The sequence below is a fragment of the Mustela nigripes genome, chromosome 17, assembly GCF_022355385.1.
Source record: "Mustela nigripes isolate SB6536 chromosome 17, MUSNIG.SB6536, whole genome shotgun sequence".
Classification (NCBI taxonomy): Eukaryota; Metazoa; Chordata; class Mammalia; order Carnivora; family Mustelidae; genus Mustela; species Mustela nigripes.
The window spans coordinates 24,997,264-25,019,188 of NC_081573.1; the positions used below are offsets into that span (position 1 = coordinate 24,997,264).

General features: G+C 33.4%; 1 protein-coding gene across 1 annotated transcript in view; it reads left to right on the plus strand.

The window, feature by feature from the left end:
- The window catches only part of PHKB (phosphorylase kinase regulatory subunit beta), a 230,275-nt gene that overhangs the window by 50,879 nt on the left and 157,471 nt on the right, over positions 1-21,925 (plus strand). Inside the window, exons 5-7 of the mRNA XM_059381622.1 lie at positions 1,756-1,855; positions 7,780-7,887; positions 11,536-11,616. Coding sequence (XP_059237605.1) covers positions 1,756-1,855; positions 7,780-7,887; positions 11,536-11,616 — 289 coding nt within the window. The remainder of the gene's footprint in view (positions 1-1,755; positions 1,856-7,779; positions 7,888-11,535; positions 11,617-21,925) is intronic.

The window sequence follows — 21,925 nt, forward strand, 5'->3', positions numbered from 1 at the left end:
TATAATATTTTGAATGTAATATAATATTACAGGTCCACATTATAATTTTGTTGAGGAAAGAAAAATTGACTAGCATGTTTGACTTTGTAAAATGTCATTTATAGGAACGCCTGGATGGTACAGATAATTAAACATCTGACTCTTGGTTTTGGCTTGGATCATGATCTCAGGGTCTTTATGCACCACACCCAGTGCTCCATGTAATACGTGCCCTCCATAATACCCACCACCAGGCTTACTCCATCCCCTATCTCATCCCCTCCACAGGGCTTGTTAAAGAGAGTAGAATATTGCCAGATCCTGGCAGAAAATAGAGAAATTATTTTGGATCATCAGATTCACTTTAAATCTTTGAAAAGGTAATATATGTAGACTTGTTGCCTAAATGTTTTTACTCACATAAAACTATTCATTTACTTTCTCAGTCAGAAGAAAAATATTCTTCTGGTTTCTGTTTTATTTGCAGAAGAACAGAGAAATAGAAGTTCATTGAAATATAAGAATTCTATAATGGGTGATTTATTCGGAATATTTTTGTTTTGGTTAAATGGTTGTTGAAATTAGGGGCAGAGAATTACTTTAAAAGACAAATTTGGAAAAACTCGATTTGTTTTTGTGTTTAGATGAAGTAGGAATTGGAAACAAATTTTTCATTGAGCTTAATCTATCCAAAGTGTGCTGTTAACTTCAGCTATCAATACCTGGTCCACTGTTACCTGTGCCATAATTTGTCTCTATTAAAACACTTGTGTAGCACATTAGACAGAAAAATAAAGCATAGAGCAAAATCATGGTACTTGCATCTGAAGGGAGGAATGATGTTCTAATAACAGCTTGCTTTTGCCTGACATTGACAATGCTATATTAAAATGATCATTATTCCTTCTAGTACTGGTATATGAGGTGTGCAGTTGGAAACGGAGGTATTGTAGTATACTTTTTAAGGAGACAAGTGACACTTTTTATCAAGTATGGATGATTGCCAGATATTTCCATTAAGAATTAGCGAACCAAGGAATAAGTTACTTTCATTTACAGTAGTGGGTAACTCTCATTACTTTTTGATTCATGGTGAAAAAGGAACTTAAGGACAGAAGGACATCTTAACCTTGCTTTATAGTTAGATTTTAGCTGTTTTTTTTTTTTCTTTTTGAAAGCCAACAATATAAACATTGGTTGATTGATTTTAAACTATGAGCCAAGAGTATAAAACTGCCCAAACACATCATGTTTCATACTGGATATGTGTTTATTTGAAGACATCCTTGACTAAACTGCCCACCCTGACATTATTAAACACATGGTAGAGCAAAGAAGGCATGTGTCCACCTTAATCTGCGTTGCCTTGAATCTAAGTGGCCATTGCATAACCTAAAGGGATTGATACTAAAAATTGCCTCTACTCTATAACAGCAAATTCAAAAAATCTCTTGGTAGATTTTTCCAATATATCATATCCTTTAAAGTTTCAGCCAAGTCAATGTAGAAATATTGTATGCTATTTCTGAAGCAATTGGCTTACTTCCTTAAAAAAAGGAGAAATCAACACAAGTTTCATCTTGGGATTTTTTTTTTTTTTTTTTTTTTTGCAGCATTTCTACATCTGCTGGGAAAATGGAGTTTCACTGTTACAGAATTAGTAGATGTCGCCAGAACATAGGATTAGTCAGATAGTTAAATACTTAATTACCGAAAGCTCTGCTTCCTTTTCAAATGCATTTCCAATTTGTTTCATGAGTTATCTCTCTCACCCAGGCGCATTGATGATGACAAGGGAAGGACCCATGAGCTGGAGCACTCCGCTATAAAATGTATGAGAGGAATTCTCTACTGCTATATGCGTCAGGCCGATAAGGTAAAACACTGTAGTGTGGACTGGAATTCTCACATCATTCTGAAGGATTAATTTAACCAGTATAGCAATAGCATCTTCTGAAGAAGAATGTACTTTCAAAAGGTAAAGCCACATCCTAGGGCTGTCTAGATAGGTTAAAACAGCCTCTGCATTCCCAGCCCAGGGTTTGAAATACTGAAATTGAAGAAACAGATTAAGTGAGAGTTGATGGAGAATTGTTATTTAGGATTGAATTTGTTTGTATTTCACATCTGGTGTTTGCTTGATAAAGACTCAGTTTCTCAGGAACCTTACAATATCCATAAGTCTAACGAATATTATATTGCTTAAGAAAATCCTTATCAAAATTCCTTTTGCACATGTGATTGCCCTGACTTAAATGAACTTCAGTTTATTTTTGTTTTTTAGATTCTATTTATTTATTTGTCAGAGACAGAGAGAATGCATGCGCACAAACCGGGGAGTGACAGGCAGAGGGAGACGCAGTGTCCCCTCTGAGCAGGGAGCCTGATGTGGGCCTTGGGCCCAGGGCCCTGGGATCATGACCTGAGCCAAAGGCAGGTAGATACTTAACCAGCTGAGCCTCCCAGGCATCCCCGAACTTCAGCTTAAAAATACTTAATAATTTACATGTAGAGAGGACAGAAATGATTGGCTTAGAAAATAGCCAATTTTACAGGTTATTGTGGAATACATAATTGGTAATTATTATTGTTATTATTAAAGTAATATACATAATAAGAACTGCAAGGTACTATGTAAATATAATATAATATTTCTCCTACTCACCTACATCCCTTTGTCCCCAGGTCCTAATATATTACGTGTCCATATATCAGTGAGTATATCTTGGGCCCCCAAGACTACCAGGTTCGATGGTTCATGAGCAAAGATGCACATCAGTAATTACACAGGCAATTTTGATCACTTAATGTTTTGTATATTTTTATCTTGTGATTATTAGATTTTTTGTGATCGCACATTTTCTTCCTAAGATCCGTATCTGAAGTTAAAGCTGACAAAAAATTATATTTTGCCCTCAGAATGTGACAACAAGAAAAGGTTATTTGGCAGAAAAAGTCGATTTTTTTCACCAGCTGATAATAATGATATGTAATAAACCTGTAGTTGTCTGCTGAGATTTGATTTTATAAATCATTATTATAAAGATCTTTCATTTGATGAAATAATATCCTATTGGTGTACTTGAATTAAACTAGTGTGTTATATATTTTGAAGTAACTGTGATTACAGATTTTTTTTTCTTCTGGGAAAATTACTGTGAGAAGTTTACTGTTTATTTCACATTTATTATTTCATGAATGGCTAATGTCTTTGAATTAACTTTTCTCTTAAGGAAACATTGTGAAAGCCATGAATTTCATATTTACTAAACAAACTGACAGACTTAAAATTAGTATGGTTTATCAAAAGGGAGGAAATAAAGAGTTCCTTAAGTGGCTTATTTAACCAGTTGTTAATATCTCTTTCTAAATATCATTCAACCTTACTAACCAGTCTTCACAATTTTTTTTTAAGATTTTTATTTTATTTATTTGACAGACAGACACCACAAGTAGGCAGAAAGGCAGGCAGAGAGAGAGGAAGGGAAGCAGGGTCCCTGCCGAGCAGAGAGCCTGATGCGAGGCTCAATGCTAGGGACCCGGGATCATGACCTGAGCCAAAGGCAGAGGGCCCAACCCATTGATCCACCCAGGCGCCCCTACAATTTTTTTTTTTAAATTTAAATTTTGTTCGTTAACATATAGTGCAGTATTGGTTTCTGGAGTGATTCATCACTTACATGTAATATGCAGTGCTCATCGCAACACATGCCATCCTTAATACCCGTCACCCAACTAGCCGATCCCCCACCAGCCACCCCCATCAATCGTCAGTTTATTCTTTATCACTTATAGCTTGTTTCCCTCTCTCTCTTTTTTCTTTTTCCCCTTCCCATAACGCTCATCTGTTTTTTTCTTCAATTCCACATAAGATTGAGATCAAATTTGTCTTTCTCTGACCAATCTTCACAATTACGTTTTCTTTTGAATATAGCTTAAATCGGACTTAAGATGTCTTGAATTTCATAAATTATAAAGGATTAGCGTTTCTTTCCTTTATTTAGTTATGATGCTAGACAATTAAAATAAGTATGGGGGAGCCTGTATGGTGCAGTTAAGTGTCTGCCTTCAGCTCAGGTCATGATCTGAGGGTCCTGGGATTGAGCCCTACATCAGGCTCCCTGCTTAGCAGGAAGCCTGCTTCTCCCTCTGCCTCTGCTGCTCTCCCTGTTTGTGCTCTCTTTCTTTCTGACAAATAAATAAAATCTTAAAAAGTAAGTGTGAGTTTTAAGAGAAGGTATGGGGCACATTAGGATTAGGTATTTATACTTACCACCAAATATAAGGTTTTACAGATTTTAAAGAAGTTTTTATAGTTGTGATTTTTTTTTTTTTTTTTTTTTTTTTTTTTTTAAGAGAGAGCTCATGCACGTGTGTGTGTGGAGAATGGTGTAGAGGGAAGGAGAGGGAGAGAGAGTCTTAAGCAGACTGCCTAGCTTGGAGCCTGACACAGAGCTCGACTTCACAAGCCTGAGATCATGATGTGAGCTGAAATCAACATCGGACACTTAACCACCCAGGCACCCCTGTAATCTTTCATGATCCCATAACTTTTTATCGTTAGAATGGAGGATATTATCATGATTCACATATGACTCTGAGGGAATGACTCTGAGATTAGATTTAACCACACACAGCCAGCTCACTGCTTCCTACCAAACCTTCACCTTGTTGATGTTTACAGTTTCTTTCATGATATGTAGTAGTAGGGAAGGTTACCAAATTTTAAAGTTGTGAAATGCATATCTTTTGCCTCTTTCTGAAAACTAATGTGAAGCATATTTGTAGTAATCATTTGCTATTTGATACTAAGATTCATCTTCTTTGTCCTCTGAAGTAAAATCATGATATACTTCTTGACATATTTTCTAAAAATACTATGTAAAAGAAATATTTTATTTCATTATGCACTTGAATGAATAGAGTTGTCCTTGTTTTGCAGAGTGTAGAGCAATCTGATTTCTATTACTATCGTGCTACTTGTCTTAAAATGCCTACTTATTCATCTTAGGTGTTTTTCTTTTTTTAACTTCTAGATGTTCATATACTTATTCTCTCATTTATTCTATTTTCTAATACTCCCTAAGGAGAAGCATTCAGAATTTTTCAAAATAAATTCAATTTGCATTTAGTATTTTGGAAGGCACATATTTCCTATAATTTATAATGGACTATGAATGTTGCTGTCCCTAGCTGTCTACATAAAAGATTTGTCTAAAATGTTATTGAGTAGTGTCTAGTTCAGATTTAATGATTTTTAATGAAAAATCATTAAATTTTATAAAATTTATCATTCCAGCATTCCCTTATGAGATGATTTTTCTCACTTAAATGCTATGTTATTTTATAAATTAAGAATGGATAACAAAATACCCACCTTTTCCTAAATGATAAACTTTTATTCACAATGATTTAAGTTTTCAGGAAAAATCTAAGTAAAATACAAACAGCGAAAACATTATTCTAGTTATTTTTTGGCCTAGAAAATTTTGCTTTAATCATTCTTTATTTTTACTTGCCAAATGCCAGACATATAAAATAATGATTAATGTCACCTTATTATTGACTGATTTCAAGGATAATTATTGTCTATAATTCACAAACACTATGTCCCATTAATTTTCAAAGCTTGTATAATTTGGGTCTTACTTTTTTCTGAAATTTTAAGTTGTTTGTCTTATAACAGCTGCAAGACTCAAAACATGGTTACATAATTTTCCGTTTGAGTATATTTAATCATTTAATAGTTGCTTTTCCCCTGACACAGTGATTGAATATAAATTCTCATGCTGGGCACTTGTGTGTCTTGAAGACAAATGACAAACACTGCATTGTCAACTGTAGCAATAACTTTATTAAACAGTTAAGACCTTATCCTTTTGGGTCTCTATCAAGTAGGCAGAATGTATTTTTTTTTTTTAAAGAATGTATTTATTTATTTGACAGAGAGAGATCACAAGTAGACAGAGAGGCAGGCAGAGAGAGAGAGGAGGAAGCAGGCTCCCCGCTGAGCAGAGAGCCCGATGTGGGACTCGATCCCAGGACTCTGGGATCATGACCTGAGCCGAAGGCAGTGGCTTAACCCAATGAGCCACCCAGGTGCCCCGAGTAGGCAGAATGTATTTTAACTTAACCATATTTTTGTCTAAGAGCCCAGACTAATAATGTTCAATACCTTGAGATACAAGTGTGAAACGACCACATTTGATTTCTATTTGTGTAGTCTAATACTGTGGCTGCAGTTTCAGATACTGAGAAGGAATAGCCTTCTCACCTACTCTGAGTTAATACTCAATGGCTTGGTCACTGTACATAATACACATAGAAGATACACATCCCTACCTTTGTCCTTACCCTTTCATTCCTGAGTATCTACTGGTAGGGCCTAGCTTTCATTTTGTTGACTTGAATGATAGGGAGGGCTGTGTATTTATCTGTGGAGTATTTACAGGCTCTTGGGGGTGGGGAGGGGATGCAAAGATGTATTAACCCTCTAGCATGGCACTGTCCAGTAAACTTTGTGTGATGACAGAAATGTTCTGCATTAATGTGTTGGACAATGCAGAAGCTACTAGTCACATATGGTTACTGAGTGTTTGATACAGTCAGTGTGACTGAGGTACTGAATTTCTGAACTTTGTTTAGTTGTAATTTAGTTAGTTGTTTATTGCTAGTGGCTGCCATATTGGGTAGTGTAACTTCTAGAGACCTATTAGATAGAGATACAGACAGCTAATAAAAAGAAGAGAGAAGAAGTTACTGAAGGATAAATACCCTGTGTGGAGTCCAGAGGAAGGAATTTAAGGAACATTTCAGAAGGGACTTTATAAAAGAAGATTTTTTTTGGAGGTAGAATTTTAAGGTTGAGAGAAAATTTGAAGGTGAAGAAAAGAACTTGGTTCTATGTACTTCCTTAGCCAAGTGAAACAATGCAAAGTCATAACATTGTAGATATTATCATCACTTACATATTTTAAAAGGAAGAAAAAATTATTTCATTTACATATAGCTAGGTGTTATTATATTCATTGTCTGTTTTTATTCACCTTATACTTCTAGGAGCTAGAATAGTACTTGACATATGATTGGTATCAGTATATAGTCACCAAATTGAATTGAACAGGCCCTTAAAAAGTAGATGGATTTCTTTTTTTGTCCTTGGAGTTTGTTACATCACTTAGTATTTACTTAGTATTCTAAAATGGTTAAACTTTATATGCAGTTAATAAATACAAGTGTGTTATGTTCTCTTGGAATTGATGACTTAGTAAGGAGAGTATATGTGGCAAAGGAAATGAAAACCTGTTGATAGGAACGTAGGTTAAAATTTGTCATCTTTAGAGAAAGAAACAGCATTTGAAGTTTTGAACGCTTACTTAGAATTAGAATTAGAATGAGGTCTAAATCCATGGAAGCATTTCCAAGTGACAGTACAGTGAGGTGTAATCCCTGAAATCCTGTCCCACAGAGTAAACTATTATTTGACCCTAAAATAAAATGAATATAAAACAATTGTAAAAGCTGTTGGTACCATACTCACAAGCTCCATATTACACCTGACTTGCTATTTTTGAAATACCAGCTATTCAATAATAATGTTAACTGTTTAGTTAGTAGTTATATGAGTTTTGTTGGTGTGTTGTTTCTTTAGAAAAAGTAATATATCTGCTTTACTCTGTATTCTGCCTTTAGGCTATGGTTTTCTCTTTTAAAAGGTTTCGTGAAAAATAATTTATAATCTCTAAAGTTGGATGATATTGTGAGTTAGTAGCACTATTTGAATTTTGTATTTGATTCTAGGTCCAGCAGTTTAAGCAGGACCCACGCCCAGCAACCTGTCTTCACTCTATTTTCAATGTGCACACAGGAGATGAGGTCTTCTCCTATGAGGAATATGGTCATCTTCAGGTAAAAGGAAAAGTCTATAAGTTTTCTTCTCTGTTCATAGTCTATATCATAGAAGGTTTGGGGATATTTGCAAGTTTTAGAAAGCAGATTTCATAAATTTTTCACAACAGAAGTAGAAAACCAACTCCAAAATGAGGAAGTGAAATGGTAGGTTCCAGGGCTGAGTTAGTAATTGTGATTGAGCATCAACTCAGACTGAGGTCTTGGTCTGCAAGGAGTGAAGAGCAACTGGATAACTTATAATATTATTCCTATCTCAATGAAGCTTGTACTTACTCTCAAATTTAGAAGAATTTCACCATTTAGGAACTATGGAATAAAAGACAGTTGTCAGTGATACAGCAACAAGTCAGAAATTTTTGTTATGTGACAGCTCAGTTTTGGTATATCAACCTTCAACAAAGCTATCAGCCTATCATTAAAATGTATTCCAAAAGGCATTTCTGGAGTCTATAAATTTTGTCTCACATATTATATTAAATTTTATACCAAGGCTAAGAATGCATTGTAGGATTTTATGTTTTGTTTTCACTTCTTTTTCTCTTACATCTGTGTATTACTTTTAGCTGCACATCCTATTGCCTTGTTTTTAGAATATAAATATTATAAATGCTCTATAATGAGTTTTTTTCCTGCTCATCATTTGATTCTGCTGTCTTTAGGACAGAATGCTTATTATTCATATATTCTTTACTAAAATAAGGGTATGTCTTTTTTATAGTCCCTTTCTCTCTAGAGATCTGAAATGTTTTACTTTAGTATGACTCCTCCAGTCATAGAAAGTACAGTGTCCCCATTTCTATGCAACGGAAACTCTTACACTTATTTGTAACCAGTTCCTTGGAGAATTAGTATTATATGAATATGTAGTTGCTCAACCTTCTCCTTATAATTGTGACATAATTAGGTTTTATGTATCTCTTGCTTTGACAAATATGCTTACTGTCTGAAATAGGGTTTTCAGAAGATAGTGGCTCATTTATTTTTGTTTCCTAGAACTTAAGCTTAGTGCCTGCCTCATAGTAGATTTTAAATAAATGCTGGTCAACCTGTTTTTTGGCTGTTTCTGTACTATTTGCCACTTACTGTACTTTCTCATGGAAGCATCCTGCAAGTCAAAGCAGAGGGCTTTTGGAGGTGTAGCTATAAATGCCTGACCATAGCAGTGACATTTCTTTGAAATCATTTCTGACAGCCCAACATCAGTGCTGTAAGAAAATATTTGGGTGAGCCTGGCAGAGGTTTGAAGCTCTTCTCTACCATGTTCTGAGAAGGGTCACTCGAAAGTAGTATGTCAGTCTAAAAAAAAAGTATGTCAGTCTAAAAAACCCTAAAATAAGAATTTATATCTTTGGGTCTGACTCACTTGGACCTTGACAGCACCATGACACCCCCTGGACTTTGCTGAAAAGTCAGGAGGCGTCCAAGACAGCTCTGCTTCCTGAGAGAGGCATCAGCACTGCCAGGTCCTGGTGGCGGTGTTATGTAGTTTTATAGTATACATTTTTGCTGCAAAAATTTTCACTGCATGTATTTTCACCGCATAACTAATTGGCTCTAAGGCAATTTTACTTTGAAATATAAAATCACAAAAAATAAAAGGACATTAAAAGGGATATTATATAGCATGAAAAATGAATGACAAAAGTAAAGACTTTATTGTGAAATGCAAAACACTAAATATATTTAAAATGTGTGTAAATTCATGACAGTATTGTGCAAATAACTGATTTTATTTTTTGGATTTTACCTAAGCATTTGTTTTCAAAGTCTTTGGTTCAGAGTAACAAATTTTTGTTTTTTGCTTGTTGTTTTGTCTCCTCATTTGTGTTACGCTTTTTTTTTCACCAAAATTTCTTCCTTCATTAAGAGGGGTATTACTTTCCAAATACTAGGATGCATAATTGTAACTGAGCTTTGCACTGCCTTTGAATGCCATCTACACTGTTGTTTGTTTGTTTGTTCTTGCCATACTGTCACATCTCTCTTCATAGACACTCCATAGTTCTGTGGTAAATGTGGTTTCAATTATCTGCATCATTGTATAGACCATTATGAGGACTAAGATTTAATATAGAAAGTACAAATTACAAAAAGATACTTATAAAAATACAAGATTTATATAATATAAAAGTGGGAGAAATGCAGAAATGAAACCAAACTGTCAAATCAGGCTGTCTACCAGGTTTTTGTTTTTGTTTTTGTTTTTTACAGCAAAATTGCCTTATGGCCAATTGGTGATGTGGAAAAAATGTACCCACTGAAAATATTTGTGGTTAAGTGCTTGCGGCAAAGATGTCTAAGGCAACGATGATTAGGCAAAATACCCAACACACCTGGTAGCACAGGGCCGCTTTGTCCCGGGCCTCTCGGACACAAATAATCTTCTGCCCCCAGTTTCTGTCAGTTACTTAGTAAGGATTGGAAGAGAGTCAGGGAAGACATGAGCGACCAAGGCTGTTAGAGAGTAATGATCTTCTGGATTAGAATCATATCAGGACAAAATTACATTATGCTTTCTAGTTGATTTTAACTCAAGTTATCATTTTCCTAGGTAAATGAAAAATTTTTTACTGCTTCCTGTGTATTTATTTATTATATAGCAACTTTATTGAGATACAATTCACAAAATTTACAATTCACCTATTTAAAGTATACAATTCAGTGGTTTTTATTACAGTTAGAGAGTTGTGCAACCACTATCACAGTTAATTTGAGAACATTTTCATTACCCCATAAAGAAATTTGGGCTCATTAGCTGTCATTCCCCACCTTCTCGAAAGCCTCCTGCCCTCGGCGATCACCAGTCTACTTCCTATCTTTATGCGTATTCCTATTCTGTAAATTTCATAGACATGGAATCATATAATATATGGTCTTTTGTGACTGTCTTTTTTCATTTAGCATATTCAAGTTTTGTCTGTGTTACAGTATTTATCTTTGACTACTTATTTACTTGGCATCCCATTCAGACTTCTGTGAGAATCTTTTTTGTTAAAGTAGACATTATTATCTTCATTTTTTTCGTTTATATCATATAATGTCTATCTTTAATAGATGAACTAAAAGGAAAAATGACTCATTTGCTTATAAAACTCATTTGTTCTTAAATGTATTTTATATGCTATATCATTGATTAAAATTAATATGTCCCTGCAGTTGCTTACATAAATTCTGCATTCTCTGAGAAAAATACTGTTTTCTGGATCACTGCCTATTGTTTATGGTGTACTGGCAAAGTCCTAATGTCTTACTTGCCAAATAAGTTTTTCATTTACATACATTTGAAATGAATTGACATTACTTAGCTGCCTGTGAGGCAAAACTACTTCAAAGTAGACTACTTTAGACCCAGAATTTGAAAATAAATCTTAGAAAACAAATGTTACAGAAACAGTTCTATTAGGAGCCATTTTTCTAATCAGGTATTAACCGCCACAGTAAATTTGAGGATTTTGGAGTTTTATATTCAAAGCTGGGATTTTATGATGAGCTAAATAGTCAGCTCCTTTATTTCACAATAGGAAAGGCAATATTTTTATTTGCCACTATTAGAGAAAATGACTTGTAATTTTAGCTCTTACATATAATTTCGTAACATAGTCTTTTTGTTTTTTCCTTTAACCTTTTAATGTTGTTTGTTTTCAGATAAATACGGTGTCACTCTATCTCCTTTACCTTGTGGAAATGATTTCTTCAGGACTCCAGATTATCTATAACACTGATGAGGTATGAATTGCCCAAATTTTCTAGTACTAAATTTCATCTCTGAGAATATTTTTTTCTTTTACTTTTTATTTTTATTTATTTTATTATATATTTTTTAAATTTATTTATTTATTTGACAGAGAGAGCGATCACAAGTAGGCAGAGAGGCAGTCAGAGAGAGAGGAGGAAATAGGCTCCCTGCTGAGCAGAGAGCCCAATGTGGGCCTCGATCCCAGGACCCTGGGATCATGACCTGAGCTGAAGGCAGAGGCTTTAACCCACTGAGCCACCCAGGCGCCCTCTTTTACTTTTTAAAACTTAGTTTTCGTTTTATGAAAATGGCTTATTCGTATAATCAGATACTGGATTTTAGATGTTGGATCAAGAATCTTTATATTAAAAAGCAAAGCACTTTAAAAATGAATGAAATATATGACCAGTTGTAAAACTTTACACCTATGAAAGCTCTGCTTCAGGTGATACAAATGCAATAAAAACTTGTAACTTTCAGAAAATTTTAGTAACAAAGTGAAATAGCATTTGCAGATTTTCTTAGCGTTATTATGTTGTTTTTGCATATTGTTGATTTTTGTAACCCATTTTACAAGTAAAAAGATACTTTTATCATGTTATTTTTATTATATGGACCTCATATATTTTTATTATATGAGACCACAGTAAGGTTCTTGATGTTTTTAAAACATAAATACAATGTTATTAGGAAATTTGAAAAGAATTTATATCCCCAAAATGAGAAGCATTCCTTTCTTAGCACTAATGCTTGAACATACACACATGCTGACATGTTTCCAAATATACCACAGTGAGAGCAAAAAGTTACTATTATTGAAATGTTACATACAATGAGAAGCCATCAAAGAGTAGGTATGCTATATATGCTTGTTATTATTTCTTTCCTGTGATCCATGTAGGGAGAACAAATGCATCATGTAATTTACATCCAAATCATCATTGGACTGCAATGAGGGTGCTGTAATTTAGTCCTGTCCTTTAGTATTCATAGTCTTTGACATCCTTCTGGTTGTGCTTTTTTGATAGTAAGTAAAGTCTATTCATTTATTTTAAGATTTTATTTATTTATTAGAGAGAGCACAAGCAGGGGGAAGAGCAGAGCAAGAGGGAGAAGCAGACTCCCTGCTGAACAGGGAGCCCAATGTGGGGCTTAATGCCAGGACCCTGGGATCATGACCTGAGCGGAAGGCAGATGCTTAACCAACTGAGCCATTCAGGCACCTATGTAAAGTCTATTTAGATGTACAAATAAACAGTAAAGAAGAAACTAAGAATACCCACTTATGGTTTCCTTTGTTTGATTCATCAAAGAATTACATGTTTTTATTTCATCCAGATACCTCTTTTTTTATAATATTGTGAAATAGTAGTATTCAAAGATTTTGGTTAAGGGAGGTATGGAAGACGCCTATCTCAGACCAATTTAAGCAGCATTCTAAAGCGCAAAACAAATGCAAGTACTTAACTCTGACTAAGGAAAGGGAGGCTCCCAGAACCAGCCCCTTAGCTTTTCTTAGAAACTCCAAAGCACTGGGAGAAGTATCCAGCACAACATAGTTTGATAACCATTATATTAAGCAGTAGCTAACATTGACAATTGCAAGTAATTTCCCATTAGTGTTACTGATGGAAGTGGTGAAATTGCCTTGGTTAGTGGTAGCATTGTTTTGTTTGGTATTTTATTTTCATTTTTAATTTTTAACATTTTATTTCTTGCTTTCTCAGTATCTACCTTAGTTCATTTTATTATTTGTTTTATTTTTTAAAGATTTTTATTTATTTATTTGAGAGAATGAGTACAATCTGCACAGAGAGGCAGAGGGAGAGGGAGAAGCAGACTCCCCACTGAACAGGGAGCCTAGTGTGAGGCTCAATCCAAGGACCGTGAGATCATGACCCCAGCTGAAGACAGACGCTTAACTGACTGAGCCACCCAGGCACCCCATACCATGGTTCATTTTAAATCTTCAGAGGTCAACTGACAGTTTTCAAAAATGTGATTCTGCTTTAACCTTTCTATTCTTTCTTTGTATGATTTGAATATATTTAAGCAAGTTTGATATCTTCTTCTTTTTTTTTTTAAGCTTTTATTTATTTATTTGACAGACAGAGATCACAAGTAGGCAGAGAGGCAGGTAGAGAGACAGGGAGGAAGCAGGCTCCCTGCCGAGCATAGAGCCCGATGTGGGACTCTATCTCAGGACTCTGAGATCATGACCCGAGCCGAAGCCAGAGGCTTTAACCCACTGAGCCACCCAGGTGCCCCTTGGTATCCTCTTCTTAAAAACTGTATTTTCTATTTTTTTTTCCTTGTTGATTTTTTTTCTTACCCTTACATTTTTTATTTGGCAGATGAAAAATTTTTATGTAGCTAATTTCAATAGACCTTTGACTTGTACACTTAAAATCCTAGAATAATAGAATGTGTTCTTGGGGCTCAACATCTTTTTCTTTGATTTTTTAATATACTATGTCGAGAATTATATGGAGAAGCAGTAATTGGGCCTGCATAGAATCTTTCAGGGAATGAAATTCCTTTTATCAAGGTATTTCAGAGAAATAAATTTTTTGAAAGGTGGTATGACTTGGGACCATTTTGTTTTTTCAAATCGTGCCTTATACCCTAACTGGCAAGTTCATAGTCCTGTCTCTTTTCATTATTCCCAACCATATAACATCTCAGGGCAACCCAAGAACCTGGGAAGGAAGTGGGAATGCTACTCATTTCTTTCTTTACTGTCAAATTTTTAATTTGCCTGAGTCCTTATCTTTTTAGGATTGAAGAATATAGAGCTCATGCACACATGACACACATATATGTAATATACATATTATATTGTCAACACTTTGGTTTATTTTTTAATAAATCATTTTCCTTAACAGCTTATCATCATATCTTTACCAATTCTCTTGTTTCTATAAACTTTGTACAGACAAAGGCTTAAAGGGGAGAAGGCTTAAGGGTACCCCTCCTAACATGCTGTGAAAATATTGAGTGCCAGTGTTTGAGCTTGTGAGCCTTGCTGGGGAACATATTTGCTGAAGGCAGGGAACAGTAGGGTATGCTCATTTTCTAGCGTCTTTCATTGCCCACATATATGTCATGTTCTGTGGTTATCTAGTTTCAATTGGTGTCTATGGAAGTATTCTGTCCATATTTGGAATATTGGATTTTTATTAAAAATGAAAACTGTGGGAGAGGCATACTTCCACAGTTCTTCCCTGGCACTCTTACTTGCATTCTCTTCTTCATCTGGAGAGAAACCCATAATGTATATTAAAGTTATGTATTTTAAAACAAGTTTATAGCTATGTATATAAACCAGGTGCAAATTGCCTAGTCCTTTCCTGATATAGTCATACAGAACATGCTTAATTCCTCCAGCATTCAGTTGTGACATGTGTGAAATGTTGTCTCTACCATGCAAGTTCATTAGGGAGTTAATGCCCAGGGTGTTTATTGGGGTATGGTCACGTATACACCCTCTTCCTAAAGTTACTAAATTTCTAACTCTCAGGAAAGCAGGTGTTCAGCACAGCGTGTGTTTAGGCAAAAATACTGTTTGCACTAACAGTTCAGGCACAGTAAACCACAACTGTGGCTTAATAAATTATTCCTTCATCATGCCTATCTACAAAAGAATACTTCATCATATATTATTCATCTTAATTACAGGAATTTATAGCTTATATATAAATGATAAAAACTATTTAAATGTTAGAATATTTAGAGCTCTTTGTATTAGGCAAATGAACAAGCATAGTTGTTCCTAACGAATCAGAGTATATATTATCATTTTTTGTTTATCTCAACCCAGATAGGAAAATTATATGTGAAAATTGAGCCTGATAGCCCCTTATGTATGAGAAATGTTAGACCTTTGTGAGTACTCCAGAATTCTTTAGTTGTGAATGTCAAATGAGAAAATATAACTATGTCATCTTTTCTATGATGCAGCATAGCGTTCCAGGTTCTTTTATTTCTTCTTAGGTACTCCTTTTCTGAGGTGTCTTGGCATCTTAATGATCTTCATAGGTGTTATTAACCAAAATTTAATGATGCCAGTTTACTTAACTACACATAAATCAATCAGAGAATAACAGTTATTATATGATTTAACTCATATGTGAAATTTAAGAAACAACACAGAAAGCATAGAGGAAGGAAGGGAAAAGTAAAAAACGACATAATCAGAGAGGGAGATAAACCAAAAGACTTTTAACCATAGGAAACAAACAGAATTACTTGAGGAGAGGAGGATGGGGGAAGGGTAGTAGGGTGATGGGCATTAAGGAAGGCACCTGATGTCATGAACACTGGGTATTATAGGCAACTGATGAATCACTGAAATTCTACCTCTCAAACTAATAATATACTGTATGTTAATTAATTGAATTGAAATTTAAAAAATTTAAAAACCCATTATTAAAATCATCAAGTATAACTTTTTTTACTTTGTTTCTTTGACCTTTATTAAGCATATGTTTTAAGAAAACATAAATATTAAATCATAGTTCTTAATTCATACAACAGTTTGAAGGAATAAAAAGATCCTAGTATAGTTAAGTACTCTTTGGTTTCTTTGTTGCAGTGAATTGTATTTTAATTTTTCTCTCAATTTAAACCCTCAAATATATTGGCATATATTTTTTCATAATAATCCTTTTATTATTTTAACAACTGTTGGTTCTGTAATGTTGTCCTATTTTTCAGTTCCTCAATTTGATAATTTGTGACATCTCTCTTTTCTGCTTGGACTTGCTTAAAGTTTTTCAGTTTTATTAGACTTTTTAAAAAACCAGTTTTCTGCCTTTTTGAGTTTCTCTACTATATGTTTTTTGTTTCATTCATTTCTACTGATATCTTTATTTCTTTTCTTCTACTTTCTTTTTAATTTATCCCTTTTCAGGGTTTTTCATTATATGGAAGATTAGATTATTGATTTTGTTGCTTTTTTTTTTCTGCCTTATGTATATACTTAGGGCTTTAAATATTCCCTGCTTAGCTTCATTCTAAAAGTTTATGCTTTAATTTTATTTTCATTCAATAAAAATATTTTCCAATCACCATTATGATATTTTCTTTTACCAATGAGTTATTTAAAAATATATTTCTTAATTTCTAAATATTTGGCTATTTTCTATCTTTGATATGACTTATAGTTTAAATCTTAAGTAGTCAGAGAACATATTCTATACAGTTCTGATCCATAAAAATTTGTTGAGATTTGCTTATGACTCAGCATATGGTCATTATTAGTTAGTATTTCATAGAAATACAAAAATGCTAGTGGGCTCAGTGTTCTTTATTTTAATTAAGTACACTGTGTTAATCAGGCTCTTCATATTTTTTATGTGTTGTGCAGTTTTCTGTCTGTTATGTTCATTCAGTATCCAGCTATGATTGAATTTTTTTCTCCATTTCTGTAACTTTCTGATTATATATGTGTGTATGTATACACACATAAGTATATACGTAAAACTACATGCATATGATTTAAAGTTGTTATACTTTTTTTTTTGAAGAAATGAAATTGTTTGCATCTAAAAAGAATTTAAAGAAGACAATAAAAAGAGCAGAGAACATGAGTATACTTTTTTCCCCAATTAACAGACTGTGTTTTAGAGAAGTTTTAGGTTCACAGCAAAAATGAGAAAAAAGTACAAAAAGTTCTGATATACTCTTGCCCTCACACACCCATAGCCTCTTTTTAAAAAATTTAATTTAATTTTTTTCAGTGTTTCAAAATTCATTATTTATGCACCACACCCAGTGCTCCATGCAATACATGCCCTCCATAATACTGACCTCCAGGCTCACCCAACTCCCTCCTGCCTCCCCTTCAAAACCCTCAGTTTGTTTCTCAGAGTCCACAGTCTCTCATGGTTTGTCTCTCCCTCTGATTTCCCACCACTCACTTCTCCTCTCCATCTCCCAATGTCTTCCTTGTTATTCCTTATGCTCCACAAGTAAGTGAAACCATATGATAATTGGCTCTATTTGACTTATTTCATTCAGCATAAAAGTTGTTATACTTTTTTGTTGAGTTGACAATGTCCCATTTCAACTCATAAAATTTCTTTCTTAAAATCACCTTTTTTAAACTAGAGTAATTTCTTTTGATTAGTATTTCTATAGTGTATCCTTTGTATCATACAGTTAATGCTGTTTTTAAAATCTAGTCTGCAGTCTTTTCTTTTTAACTGGAGGACTCAGTTCATTTACAATTTAATGTAAAGTTTTGTCTTGGTTTTAGTCTTTCATATTTCTATTTGTTGTTGGTTTCATCGGTTCTTTGTATTTTTTTCTCCTTTCTTATATCATTTTGGATTCAGTAAGTATTTGTTACAGTAGCATCCCTCCTTCCATAAGTTCATTAAGCTTTATTTTATTATTCTTTTAGTGGTAATTGTAGAAATCATAGTATCCTCAACTTACTAGGATCTACTCAATATTTATATTTTGACTGTTTTTCAGACCTTTGAAAACCCTTAGCACATTTTAGCTTTAAATACTATTATTGACATTTATTTTAATTCTACATAAGTTTTTAAGAATTGTTTTCTTAAGAGAGAGTGAGTGGGCAGGGAGGGGCAGAGGGAGAGAGAAAGAGAGAGAGAATCTTAAGCAGACTCCACACCCAGCATACAGCTTGATGGGGGGGCTCAATTTCATGATCCTGAGATCACGACCTGAGCCAAAATCAAAAGTCAGACACTTAACTGACTGAGCTATCCAGGTGCCCCAAATCTACATGTATTTTAAATTGCACAAAACAATACTATTACTGTATTCAACAATATAGAACTGTGTATCCATTCATATACATATAACCTTCGCATGTACCATGATGATGATTATCTTTCTTTTCTAGGTTGTTTGTGGGATTATTGGCTCTTCCTGACTTACTATTTTTCTAAAAAAGTCTTACTTTTATTTAATTTTTAAAGTGTATTTTAGGTTGAGTTATTTTTTTCGAATACTTCAAATATATCATTACATTATCTTCTGGCTTCCATTTGTTGTGTGAATCCAGTGTAATTCTGTTGTTGCTTTTAGGAAAACATTTTCTTATTGGGCAACTTAAACTGTTTTTCCTTGTCTTTCATTTTTATTAGTTTTACTAAGTTGTGCTAGCTGTGCTGTTCTTTGTATTTATAATCCTTGGTATTTGTAGAAGTTTTCATATCTGAACTTAATGTCTCTCATAAGATTTGGAAAATTTTCAGCTGGTTTATACTCAGATAATTGTTTGTGTTACATTCCTTTTTTCTATTTTCCTTTTTTGAAGCACTGAATACATAGGTGTTACACCTTCTTCCATATCTTTTCATCTTGTCCCATATCTCTTTTTTTCTATCCTTCTCTCTATGCTTTTTACTATTTCTACTTTGACTTGGAATTTTTTTTTTTTTTTTGCTGGTTTATCTTTACATTCATTGTTGTATGTTCTAATATAGATAATTGGTTATTAATTGAATTTTAAATTTTAGGTACTATACTTTTTAATTCAGAATTTGCATTTGATTTTTTTAGACTGGCATCTTCTGAAATTCTCATTTTTAATAAAATTTCTCTTTTGAACTTAATTATTATTGTTGTATTAACTTCCATGTTTGATAACTGCACTGTATGGATTACCTGTGGTTTTGTTATTATGATCTATTTTCTTACATCAGTTTTGTAATTTTGTCTTTTTTCTTGCATGTCTGTTATGGCTTGTAATTGTTTGTTTGTTTGTTTTAACAATTTCTTGTTTTACTATTCATGGAGTTGTGAAACTCTCACTTTTAGAACATCATCATCATCCTTAAAAGAAAAATGACAGGTTACGAGTCATTCCCCATTTCTCTCTCCCCCTTCCCCCTGACAACCACTGATCCTTTTCTCTCTATGGATTTGTTCATTTGCACATTTGAAATTAAGGTAATCATATAGCATCTAAATTTTTGTGTATGGATGGCTTTTTCATCTAGCATATTTTGAAGATATATCCTTGTTATAGCGTGTATCAGTACTTTGTTCATTTTAATAACTAAATATGTTGCATTGTTTGTATATTCCACATTTTGTTTATCCATTTATTAGTTGCTAAAGATTTGGGTGATTTCTACTTTTTGACTGTTACTAATAGTGCTGCTGTGAATATTCATTCATGTGCCAGTGTTTGTGTACTCTCAGGTATATACCCAGAAATAGAATTGCTAGATCATAGAACCTAATGTTTTAATTTTATGAGGAATTGCAAAACTGCTTTCCAAAGTGATTGCATCATTTTACATTCCCTTCAGGAATGTAATAGGGTCCATGTTTGTTCTTCCTGGTTTTTGTTTTTATTATAGCCACTCTATTGGGTGTGAAGTGATATCTCATTGTGGTTTTGATCAGCATTTCCTTTATTACTACTGATGTTCATATTTGTATCATTTACCCATTTTTAGTTGAGTTGCTTAATTGTTGACTTATAAGAATTTTAAAAATATATTCTGGATACTAGATCCTTATCAGATATATAATTTATAAACATTTCTTCTATTCTGTGAGCTATCTTTTCATTTTCTTTATAATGTCCTTTGAAACATAAAGTTTTTAAAAATTTTGATGAAGTTCAGTTCATCTTCAGTTCATCTAGTTTTCCTCTTCTTGTTTGTGCTTTAGGTTTCATAAGTCTTTCTTAATTTTTCTTAATTTCTCCCAATGAGGTTTTGTAGTTTTCAATATGTGGTTTTCATTCTTTTTAAAATTTTTTCCGGAATATTTTATTTTGTATGCTATTGTAAATGGAATTTCTTAATTTCATTTTCACAGTGTTTATTCCTAGTCTTTATAGAAACAGTTGATTTTTGTATATTAACCTTTTATCCTGCAACCTTGCTGAGCTTGTGTTGGTTTTATAGTTTTATAATTCTGACTAAGAGGTTTATCATAGTACTAATTTTTTCAAAGAACCAGCTCCTTGTTTCATTGATCTGTTCTTTTAGTTTCTATATCATTTTTTTCTGCTCTAATCTGTATTATTTCTTTCCTTCTGCTGCCTCTAGGCTTCATTTGTTGTTTTTCTGTCTCCTTTCAGTGTAAGGTTACGTTCTTTGAGATTTTTCTTGCTCCTTGAGATAGACCTGTATTGCAATATACTTCCCACTTAGAATTGCTTTTGCTGTATCCCCAAAACTTTGGACTGTTATGTCCATGTAGTTTTCCATGGTTTTTTTCATTTTTTTTCCATGTATTTTTAAATTTTTTCTTTGATTTCTTGGTTGACCCGTTTGTGGATTAGTAACATGTTGCTTAACCTCCATGTATTTGTGGTCTTTCCTGATTTTTTTCTTGTGGTTGGTTTCTAGAAACCAGAAAAGGTGGATGCTATGATTTCAGTCTTTTTGTATTTGTTCAGGCCTGTTTTGTCACTTAATATGTGATGTAGTCTGGAGAATGTTTCATGTATGCTTGAAAATAATGTATATTGAATCCCTGAGGATTTTCTGTATAGAATACCATGTCATTTGCAAATAGTGATTGTTTACTTCTTAATTTTCAGTACAAATGTCTCTTCAGTCTTTAACTTACCTAATTTCTCTGGCTAGACCCTCAAATACAATGTTGAATATAAGTGGCAAGAGTGTACATCCTTGTTTTATTTTTGATTTTAGGGGGAAAACTTTCAGTTGTTCAACATTACATCTGGTGTTACCTGTGGATTTTTTTTTTAATACATCCCCTTTATCAGGTTGAGGAATTTTTGTCTTCCTAGTTTCCTGGGTGCTTCATGAAAAGGTGTTGGATTTTTTTGAATGCCATTTGTGCATCTGTCAAGATGATCATATGGTGTGTTTTATTCTATTGATGTGGTATATTGTAGGGATTGATTATTTCATTTCAAACCAAAAATTGGGATTAAAAACTACTTACTCATGGTGTATAATCATTTCTATATGTTGTTGTATTCCATTTTCTAGTATTTTTATTGAGTATTTTTTACATCCATGCTCTTCATGAATATTGGTGTGTCCTTTGTTGGTGGTGATGGTTTGTTTTGTATTTGCTCTTTTCTTGTGACATCTCTGTCTGGGTTTGGTATTAGTAAACTAATGGCCTCATAGAATAGGTTAAGTATTTCTTCTTTTGTTTTTTGAAGAGTTTATAAAAGGTAGATATTAATTCTTCTTTAAACATTTGGCAGAATTCACCACGAAGCTAGGTAAGTCTGGGCTTTTCTTTATGGGAAGATTATTTTTATTATGATTTCAATCTCTCTACTTATTATATGTCTATTCAGATTTTGTTTTTTCTTTAGTT